Consider the following 11,325-nt stretch of genomic DNA (forward strand, 5'->3'; position numbering starts at 1 on the left):
TGCAGATTGCCTACTGTTCAGCTAATGAAGCCTTTGCTGGATCAAAGTGCCTTCTGTCACTTCTGTCAGCAGGGAGACACAACTGGATACACTATAGATTTCAGTCCTGAAAGGTTCAGTCAAGGCAATTTACAACATTGATACCAGTTAGACAATGTTATGAAAGCCAAGAGTCTTAAAACAAGTTAACAGAACAAATCCACAGGCAGGAATGAATTAAAAACTAATCAAAGGCCTTCCAAAATAAAGTAAATCTTAACCACCCACATAACAATCATCGCTGAATAGGCTAATCAAATCTTTTTGGGAGGAGGCAGTTGCACAATCCGGTACCCCAACTGAAAAGCCCTGTCACAATTGCAACAAAATGTGTCTCTCCTGGTGTTGGAACATGAAGCGAGGCCTTGGGTCAGCCTCCATCACTACTTATTTTGATAGATTCCCTGCCAATCAGATACAATGGCTTTGATCCAGAGTTCTGAAGAACAGAACTCCACTCACTTGAAGAAATGGAATTAAGTATTTTTTGTTTATTCTCCCTTAGCCCTACATCCCTCCTGGGGGGGTTGAAGGCCTCAAAGGCAGTGTGGTAAGGGGTTGGAAGGGGAAACAGGCAAAAGCCACCTATTCTTGCTTGCTCTTTTTGGATTGCAATCCATTCTGTGAATAGGAGTCTTTCTATTCACTGAAAGCAACTCAGGATCCAACCCAAGACCTTATAATAAAATATTAAAAACCATAAATAACTAATGCATTTAAAAACCAAAAACAGAAACTCTTTAAAAACAGTATCCAAAATAAAACAGATCAATAAAAGGGTTTTCTTTTAATTTAAAAAGCTTGGGAAATAAAAGGTCTTTACCTAGCATTGGAAACACATTAGAAAGCATAATTGTTTTCTGAAATGTGTTGGTTATGAAACACATTTGGCTTTGCTTTGAAGCAAAGTATCCTTCAAAGCAAGCTGTATTAAATTTTGGCTCTTCAAAAAAAATGGCATCTTCAACAATACCAAGAAAGTAATGATTACAAAGGCAAATTTCACTCAGTTTATAGACCTTTGTGGGCACCTTAAGCAAGATGAAGTTTCTGTGTGTTTTCCATTTCTAGATTGGTAAGACTGCAGTTTTAAAAATATATATGGTGGCTCCTAAATGCACATTTTTATCTGGTATACATCATAATTGATTTTTTCTTCCTAAAAGACAGAAAATCTTTAGACTGTAAAATTAAATAACTTGCAGCGGATCTTAATGGCATATTTGGTTTGAAAATTGGATTTCCAAATGTGCAGTATTATGCTTCTATGCTTATAGAAATTTCCTGCCATTGTTTCTGACAGCTGATAATGTTGGACTTGGATCTAGGCTAAAGTCCTAGCTCCACACCATAGATGACTGGTTGCCCTTGTACAAACCAGTAGGGTCAACATGCCATGTTGCAAGACCTACCGGTACTGTGCCCTGTTAGAAAGCACAACATAGTGGGATGTGCAAATAATTTCTGTCTTTTAGCTAGATTTATTTAATCAATTACAAATAATTGGGAATTGGTGTTTTATCCTGTGGTACCATCAGTGCTGAATGTGTATTCAGCTTAGCATCAATTTGCTAGGGAGTTTTAGTGTCAGAAAGCAATACTATATTTGTGTCACAAATATCACTGTATGTAACTGTATGAAGTTTAAACTGATTGTGTAACATTATACGGGAACAATATAGCCTGTGTGTAATGTTAACTGTACTGGATATTTAGAATACTATGTTACCTACATATGATACCACAGAATAAAGTTTTCTTCGGGATTGGGCTACTAACCATTTCACGGTCTGTTCTAGGCATCACAGAGTGTCAGACATTTCAGTGAAAATAAGTGCCTGTGTTTTCAGTGGCAGGCAACATTATTTTGCATTTTTCTGCATCAGAACACACATCTATAATGTGAGGTTCATAATACAGTGATTGGCTTAATAAATGACAATATGCTTTTAGTGAGCATTAGACCCCTTTGGTTGCAAATTCTAAACTCTTAGCCTTCTGGAAACACGTGATGCCTCTGGACCAGATATACACTTCTGGTTTGGGTGATGAAATCTTTTCTCTCCTCAACTTACTAACCAGGTGACTGGCTCTCTAGGCTGGTGGCTATGAAATTCTGTGAGATACATATTTAAAATAGAACCTTTTGGCTTTCAGGAGGAGTTTTGTTACCCAGTGGAATGCCTGGCTCTTACAGTGGAAGAAGTAATGCACATCCGTCAAGTGTTAGTGAAGGCCGAGCTAGAGAAGTACCAGCAGTATAAAGATGTCTATACTGCCCTCAAGAAAGGAAAGGTAAGGATGCTTATGCTGATTTTCCCAGAGAACCAGGAGTGAATGATGAAGAAGAAATTTAGCTAAATGTTATTAGAGCTCCTGAAATTAACAAATTAAGGCCTGCATCCAATGTCATGTTAAGTAATCTTCCCCCACCCTCAGCTCAAGGATTTATTATTTTGCAATAGGATTTTCTCACCTTCTTTTTCCCTTGCACATCCCCTAAATCTGTTGTGGGTTTCCCCCCAACCCTCCAAAGCAGATTTGGGAAGGAAGGAAAGTCCCATTACATAAGTGTATGTTTTTGAGCTGACAGTACAGTTAGGTAAAGGTAAAGGTACCCCTGCCCGTACAGGCCAGTCGTGTCCGATTCTGGGGTTGTGCACCCATCTCACTTAAGAGGCCGGGGGCCGGCGCTGTCCGAAGACACTTCCGGGTCACGTGGCCAGCGTGACAAGCTGCATCTGGCGAGCCAGCGCAGCACACAGAAACGCCGTTTACCTTCCCGCTAGTAAGCGGTCCCTATTTATCTACTTGCACCCGGGGGTGTTTTCGAACTGCTAGGTTGGCAGGCGCTGGGACCGAACGATGGGAGCGCACCCCGCCGTGGGGATTCGAACCGCCGACCTGACAATTGGCAAGTCCTAGGCGCTGAGGTTTTACCCACAGCGCCACCCGCGTTCCATAACAGTACAGTTACTTAGTGCTATATTGGATCAAGTCAAGAATAGCACCATAAAACCATACATTTCTTTGAGTTGTTGAGTTGCATGTAATTCTAGTCATTTGAGAATGGTGGAAATGCTTCAGTCAGTTCTTACTGAACTCTTTGGAACTTCTTTCTGAGTAATAATGCTTTTAGGATTGTGTTGTCAGATTTATAATTGAGTGCTTTCTTCTAGATTAAGTAAAGGACTATGAAAACACTTCACAAATTTAATTGCACTGATTTAATCTATAAGGCGGCTGGTTAACTTTATACTTTGGATGTATTGGGTTGCAAACTACTTCTTCTCCTTGCCTGACCCCCAAATCTGTTCCAGAATCTTTCCCAACCCTCTAAACTTTAAAGCACATTTTGAGGTTGAACAGCTGGTTGCAAGGGAGATAAAAAGTGGGGGGAGTTGCGCTGCTCTTCATAAACTCCATAAGTCCTGTGCAAGGGCTTCTGCTTGTGCAGTTGGGTTTCCCCCACTGCATGTTCCCTGAAATTGACTCTGTATGGTCAGAGATTGTTCCATTTGCCAAGCTGATATACTTGTGCAGACAGAACATTCGTAATAGTGTGACATCAATTTCTACCCTTTTTCTTTACTGATAATTTTTTTTAGATGTTAGTAAATTGATTTTCTAGAAAGACCTGCTAATGCTATGGGCTCTTCTCAATTTTTATAGCTCTGTTTTTGTTGCCGAACAAGGAGGTTTTCTTTCTTCACCTGGTCCTATACCTGTCAGTTTTGTAAAAGGTAAGCCTTTGGTTTTCATAGTAACCAATAACTAGTGAAGGCACCGGAGCAGAATTCTGTTTGTTTTATTTTTAACTTTTTGTGTTACATTTAGTATGTAATTGAAGGAGAAAAGGTGATATTTGTAGTGTATTTAGGAGTAAAGGAGAATATGAACAGGGAGTTTTTGTGTTTTCCTAGATAATGATTAGGGATGATTAGCAAATGCTCATTATGGGATAGGACATAAGACAGAATAAAAGCACTTTCAGATTTAGTGTTAATATTTGAAGTTGGTAGAATGACATACCGTATTTTTCGCCCTATAAGACACACTTTTTCTCCTCCAAAAATGAAGGGGAAATGTGGGTGCATCTTATGGGGCGAATGCAGGCTTTCGCTGAAGCCTGAAGAGCGAGGGGGGTCGGTACGCACAGACCCCTCTCGCTCTCCAGGCTTCAGGAAGCTATCCGCTAGCTGTGGGAGACCTCCGCACGCCCCAAGCTTCTGTATTAGCGCAGCGGTCCGCTAGCCGTGGGAGAGCTCCGCGGCTCTCCCAGGGCTAGCGGACTGCTTGCCGGCACCCAGAAGCTTGGGGCGCGCTGAGCTCAGCACTCCCCAAGCTTCTGTATTAGCGCAGCGGTCCGCTAGCCCTGGGAGAGGCGCCCGGCTCTCCCACAGCTAGCGGAGACCTTGCTGGCACCCAGAAGCTTGGGGCCTGCTGAGCTCCGCACGCCCCAAGCTTCGGGATTAGCGGAGCGCACCTGGGGGGAAAATAAATTTTTCCCCCTTTCTTTCCCCCCTAAAAAACTAGGTGCGTCTTATGGGCCGGTGCGTCTTATGGGGCGAAAAATACGGTAAAAAGAACAAGTTGCCAAAGAAAGGAGTAGATGCTACAGCAACATATCTCAAATGCCATGGTTGTGCAAGTTTCTCAGAATCAATATCTTAAGAGCAGGAAATGGATGAATGATATTTAGTCCCCTTGGTCTGCACATACATGCTCACTAATACAAACTGCTTGCATGAAATTATAAGAAAACATTGGCACTCAAGATTAATATTCCTGCGAGTTTCCCGTAAGAGCCATTTAAAATTTGCCATCTAATCTTCTAGGATGTGATTAAATAAAAAGAAGAGTGCTGATGTCGAGTCTGAATGGGACTCTTGGGTCCTTCACACATTCCATTCCTAATTTCCTGATAATGGTTAAGATCTATAGGACTGCCTATGGAAACATGCCAATCGTGGCTTGTGAGGTCCCTAAACTTCTCATCTAAGCTACAGTATGCCCTAACATTAGGCAACACTTTTGTAGCTCAGGACTGCAGTTGAAACATGAAGATGGGCAAGACCCAGGACACGTGCTCAAGATTCTTTGGATGACAATCCTTTGTTTTTATTTTTTGCCACCTCCTGAGTTCTGGTATTTAAGCTAAAGCCAGTGAAATTCAAAAATAGTTCATACCTCATAAAACATTTTTACTAGGAAAGAACAATACAACTTTTGAAGAGACGTGTCCAATGGTGTCCTGCAAAAGTATTGCTACATTTAGCTGAGTAAGTCACATATTTTCTTTTTCTTTTATAGGCCTGTATGCTCACAGTGTTGCAAGAAGGTAAGTTCAGAAACCTATAAATCCTTCATCTTCTTAAAATCTATGGTGTGATTCATCAGGAACAGCTGCTTTACTATCTTCATAGTACAACAAAGTACAAACAGGAAAAAAAATCAGCAGAAACTGCCCCCCTCAAAAAAAAATCAGTTTACAGCATCCCCTGCTTTGAATATACTTGCCATATATACACAGTAGTGTTCATGCACTCATATTTCTTTTCTTACAACATTTGCAATATATGTATTTGCAACATTTTTAAAAACGGGACTCCTGTAGAAGTCTACAGGGAATGTATTGCTTTGGTATCTCTATGGTTCACAAATTCTGGGTCATTGCCACTGGGAATATGCTTGTGAAAGCTGTACAAGCCCACATAATGGCACTGTCTCTAGGTGGCTCAGTCTATAATTGTTATTCTCTTTCCTTTGTAACAGATGCGCTTGCCATCAAAGCCCTATTCTACACTTCCCATCTTTTCTCTGGGACCTTCGGCTTTACAGAAAGGAGAGAGTTTTATGAGGCCAGATAAGCCTTCCACTAGCCATCACCGCTCCCTTAGGGGCATGCCAAAGTAAGTAATGCTTCTGATTAAGATTAGACTGCTTATCTACTACCAGCTACTTTCATGGACTATATTCCATAGTTCATTTTATTTGTGGGCAGTGAATTCTTACATATATTTATTTCTAAGATGCTAACTATTATTCTCTCTTTTCTTTAAAAAAAATACACAATTAAATGGAGAGAACTGTCAAAATTTAAATAAAACATTGCAGAACTACAATTAGGTGACATTTTCAAAATTAAACACAAAATTTATTCTATTTCAAAAGGAAAGTTAAAAGTAGAAAATAGGCAAGAATCTGTATAAAATGGATTAAATGGTAATTTACCATCCTTGCCAAACCTGACTTCAAATCAGTATAAAACAACAATATATTTTGTTCAACCATAGAGCTTTGTTTGAGTCAATAAATGGCTGCCAATTTGTGGCAAATTTATATTTGGCTTTTCTATTTAAATTTGACATAATGCATTAACCTGGCTATTCATTAACAGTTGATGTGGTTGCTAATCACCATTTTTGCAAACAGTTTTTGCTTCCAACAGCATATAAGATGCCACTTTCTTATGTTCTTGTCATACTAAACCACTTGTATATTTTAACAGAAAAAGCAAAAAAACAACAACACTGAGACCAATGGTATCTTTAGTTTCCTTTTTTTCTTTTTCTTTTTGGTCAGTGAACATTCCCACCACATGTGGAAGAAGTCACCTCTCTGATTCTCGCACTTCCAGCAAATAGATGTATACTGCCACAAATGTACTATAACATTTTTAGAAGTGTACTATAGGTAGTTGTGAAAGCTTTAGACACTATCCTTCAACAAGTTCCAAGGCTGTGATCAAAAGGTGTTCAATCTATAAAAGCATGTCAACCTCCATTTTCTTGTGGGAGCCCTTCAGACTCCCTGAAAAGTCACCCCCAAAGGTTGCAATCAGACATAATCTTTAGTTTTTAAGGTTTTGCTGCAAGAAAAGAACTTGCTTAGCTTTTTAAAATTAAAAATAAAATTAAAAATTTTATTTTATGTTATTTTATTAAAAATTTTATTTTTAAAATTAAAAATAAAATTTGAATTTGCAATTGTCTTTTTTGGTACTCACTAGTCATAAAATTAGTTTCATTATTAGAGAAACATAACTAGTTTTTCAACTTAAGGTTGCCATTCAAGTTATAGAAACAATGTGCAAAATCATTTATGAATCTAATTTGCAAAGGTTTATTTTTCTCTTGCTTGTATATAACCATTTTCTAAGATCATAAATGCCTTCATAACTGTTAGCCAAATAGCGCAATTTTGCTAAGATTAATCTGTGTTTTGCATTAATCATAACTGGCCACAAGAAACACCTCTCTCCCCTGACACAATATGTTAGGAAGTAAAAAGACCTGTGAGAGACAGATTTGTTATTTTAGAGTGCACAGAGTTCACCTCTCTAGTACAATTGGAAAGCTAAATAACCCTAATAAGAATAGAATTGTTGCTTTGTTTTCAGGTTATCCTCAAAGTCCAAGTCTGTAGATAAATCAGATGAAGAAGCACTATTTCCAAAAGAGCTAATGGAGGACTGGAGCACCATGGAAGTGTGTGTGGACTGCAAAAAGTTCATTTCGGAAATCATCAATTCAAGCCGCCGCAGCCTCTCCCTGGCTAACAAGCGAGCCCGATTAAAAAGGAAAACCCAGTCATTCTACATGTCCTCCCCAGGCACCTCGGAGTATTGCCCTTCTGAGAGGACTATCAATGAGATCTGAGCTGTGTGCCTTTCTCTTTGCTTTATATTCATGAAGTCTTGAGAGAACTCGGTGAAACCAGAATGTCTTTTTTCCGTTGTTCCACCCGACAGCTTACATTTGCATTAGATCACTGGTTTTGCCACTCCATAATTTATACATAGAGAGAAAATAAGAAATTGGGCTATGCAGCAGGTCAGTAGATAAAACTGTTTGCACAGGAAGAAAATGTCCGTTTGAAATTGTTGCCTTTTTGTATGTGGCACAGTGTACAAAGAGCGCCTTTACTTGCATTATTTTTTCCAGTGTTCATTCCTTCGATAATTTTCGAGAAAAGTCAAAATATAGTTACAGAACTACACAATGGTGTTAGCACAGTTGTAATTATCGAACTATGCTGGCATTTACTACCAACTAACATTTACATTTCAGTCTTTGTGGCACACAAGCCCATGCTTGTACAGAAAATTGACGGGGGCCGTGGCTCTTAATGCCTTATGGTATAGCACAAAGCTTTAAAGGATGTGCTCAGCATGGTCGATCAATCCAAACTAGATAGTTTATATTGTCTGGGTTCTAGAATAAAATATTGAATAAGCTAAGAAGCCTGGATTGGGCAACTATTTCCTGCAGCTGCTACTTGTTCCAGTATAATAATAAGTGTATTATGTCTAAAGTAATAGCAGTTTCTTCCCTATCTTGAATGTATTCTGAATGTTAGTTGCAGTAGTTGTTAGTTGTAGCTTTTAGACATAAGCAAAATACTCTCTATGGAGGGGATGCAAGATAAGTGCAACTTTTTAATATTAATGAGTTTTTTTGTAAAATTAAGAACATTCTCTGGGTGACAATCCTGAGAAAATAGATCATATGTATATTTGTATTATAGTAGAACACCTAAGTACTGCTATAATTAAGGGTCTGGAAGCATATCCATTATAAGCCCCATTTTTACAGGGGTTTGTATCTTGGCTGTAAAGAAATTTTATACCCTGCAAAAATTTGAGGCAGGAGTGTCTCAGATTGAGAGGTAGGTTTTTTTTAAGATTTGGAGAAACACTGTCTAGCTGTTTTGAAGTTCCAGGAATATTACCAAACATCACATTTTTGCACTCTTTTATATTCCGATTTTTAAATGTAAACAAACTGGGGCTTAGTGTAGAGTATGCAGCTAGGTTGTTTTTATATTTATAACAGCACAGTTATAAATATTTGCAAATCATCCAGTGGACAGGAACAATAATCCTTTCACGTTTTTAATGGCTAGGTCCATATTTAATATCAGCATTCGGTATATGATAGGAAGGATTCAAATATTTGAATTTTCATTTTCACATTTTAGGTTGATGAGAGACATCTCAGTTCACTTTCAAAATAAGCAGAATCTGCTTAAATGCAATCTCTATCCAGACATTTTTTAAATGAAAATATGCTGAGAAATGAATCTTATCTCCCAAGAAAACCAAAACATTAGAGGCCAAGAAATAGAGCTACTATGTAAAGACTAAAAGTCTGATATTGCTGCTCTAATATCTGAAATTTAACTAACTGCACAAGCACAAATGTTTGGGGTCTTAGGATGCAATGGGGTCTCTGGTCCAATTATTCTTAAGCAACTCAGCCAAGACAGTGGGACTACTCTATTTTCATTGGATAAACAAATGTAGGCCGTATCTACACTACAAACAAAACTGTTGGCACAATTGAGGAATTCTCACTGGCAAAATAAAACACTCCTACAAGGAAAGCCACAAGAGTTCCACCAATGGGCATAACCCATGGTCAATAACAGCAGAAGTTAAATTTCACTTTGTTAATTGACATGATAAAATAGCATTGTGATGACATCAGACCGAGAAGTATTGTTCTTTTTCCCATTAATCAGCTTGGAAAAAATGGACTGAAAGCACCTATTCCTTTTATATTTTGCTACATTTTATTAATAAATGCCACAAATTGTGTGGAAGCAAAGGGGTCACTTCACAGCTCACAAAGGCATCAGCAATGGCTCCCAGTAAGGTGAGGCATCAGATAGGAGATTCTCACCCTTCCAGGTTTTCTGTGTCATCTCTTCTCCTCCCATACAGCTAATCTGCTCTATTTCCTCAATCTGGGGTCTTTATCAAGAACCAGTTGTCTAGCTACTTTTCTAGAGAAATAAGGTGTATTCTGATATGTGCCTGAACACAAAAATACATCTATGGTTGGAAAGCCTGCTCCCAGCAACCCCATCTATATCAGCTCACACGCTCAGTCTCCAGCCTTCCCCAGGTTGAGCAGGGTACCCAATCATGCATGATGCTCTACTCACGTTTAAGGGAATGCAAGTACTATGCCCTTATAGACCTATCCTGCTCAACGCGGGGAAGTTTTGGAACAAATGTGTGGGGCAGGGCTTGCATGTGCTATCTCCTGCCTACAGATACAGAGTTCATGTGTTCAGACAAATGCCTGAATTCTCTTTGTGAAATTTGTCTGGGACTCATGTCGTCGCCTCGTTCTATTAAATATTCTTTAGATTTTCTAGGCTCTTTATTAGTATTGCACACATGAACTTTGGTGCTCCTATGGGTCCAGTCAAATTACAGGGAGTGAAGTGGGGATCTTTCTGGTAGAGGGCCCCTCAAATTCTAAGGTGAGGGGTTTGAGGTTGAAGTGCTGACAGTGTGAGTCACCTTGAATGCCAGCGATATAAGCGGAGGCCGCTTACTTGACTCAATAATTTTATCCCTGCACACAGACAACACAATTCCTTCTTTCTTTCCCTTTGACAATGCACTTACAGCCACATGCAGCATTCGATCTTAATAGAAACTGCCACTAGCAAGCTCGATATTTTTCAGTCACCACTTTCCAAGTGCCCTTTGCCTTTCTCATTTCCTCTTTGACTCTTTCTGTCAGGATGAAGGAAATATGCCAGCCTTTAATTTGGGGGAGGAAGTTCCACAAAGTTGTTGTTTGAAGCCTGAGGGGAAATTTGGTTCCTTGAGTGTTGTGTTATGTGACATAACATTCTTGTCACCTTGCCATTAATATTCCAACTGTGGTCCAAGTAATAAGGATATTCACTCTGTTTCTCCATATCACAGAAAGCTGCCTGTAACGTGAAGCTTTTTGGTGCCCTACTCTGTTTCAACATAGTCGTATCAACTTGTAAATATGTGTAAAATATATTAACTTTGGAGAACCACCACTCTTTGTAGTGAGAATCAACCTTCTCATGAAGAGTGAAGAGGAAATTTAAAATAAGCTAAATGAGCCAACTTCTGTGTTATCAGAAATCATACCAATGTTTAAATGAGTTTTAAAGAGGAGAAAGGCTATCTAGAACAGCAAACTTGGCACCATAAGAACTTTAAAGCATTTATTTTTCTAATTACTAATAAATCTAGGAAGTACCCCAAGTGTATTGTAGAAAACCTGCATCCAGTAAAATGATTGTGTGTTTTGTACATGAAAATATTTTGTGGGAAATTCCAAGCTAGCTCCGCTCTGCAGAAGGTGGCAACAAAGCCTTTGCAATGCCTTGGTGTGCAGACAGAACTTTTATGCATCCCTGGTGACAATGTTACTCTATTATTATTTTGGTTGAAATCCTTTATTTAAATATGAAATATGAGGAAAATAAAAACACCTTTCTGTCATA

General features: G+C 38.9%; 1 protein-coding gene across 6 annotated transcripts in view; it reads left to right on the forward strand.

The window, feature by feature from the left end:
* Nucleotides 1-11,325, forward strand: part of SPIRE1 (spire type actin nucleation factor 1) — an 80,769-nt gene extending 69,444 nt beyond the window's left edge. For all 6 annotated transcript variants that reach the window (XM_082235191.1, XM_082235195.1, XM_082235193.1 and 3 more), the window contains 5 exons: nt 2,197-2,334; nt 3,712-3,782; nt 5,353-5,380; nt 5,815-5,951; nt 7,442-11,325. In XM_082235191.1, the coding sequence (XP_082091317.1) occupies nt 2,197-2,334; nt 3,712-3,782; nt 5,353-5,380; nt 5,815-5,951; nt 7,442-7,700 (633 nt within the window). In that variant the 3' untranslated portion in view covers nt 7,701-11,325. The remainder of the gene's footprint in view (nt 1-2,196; nt 2,335-3,711; nt 3,783-5,352; nt 5,381-5,814; nt 5,952-7,441) is intronic.

This window comes from Podarcis vaucheri (assembly GCF_965113315.1).
Source record: "Podarcis vaucheri genome assembly, chromosome: 8".
In the NCBI taxonomy this organism is placed as follows: Eukaryota; Metazoa; Chordata; class Lepidosauria; order Squamata; family Lacertidae; genus Podarcis; species Podarcis vaucheri.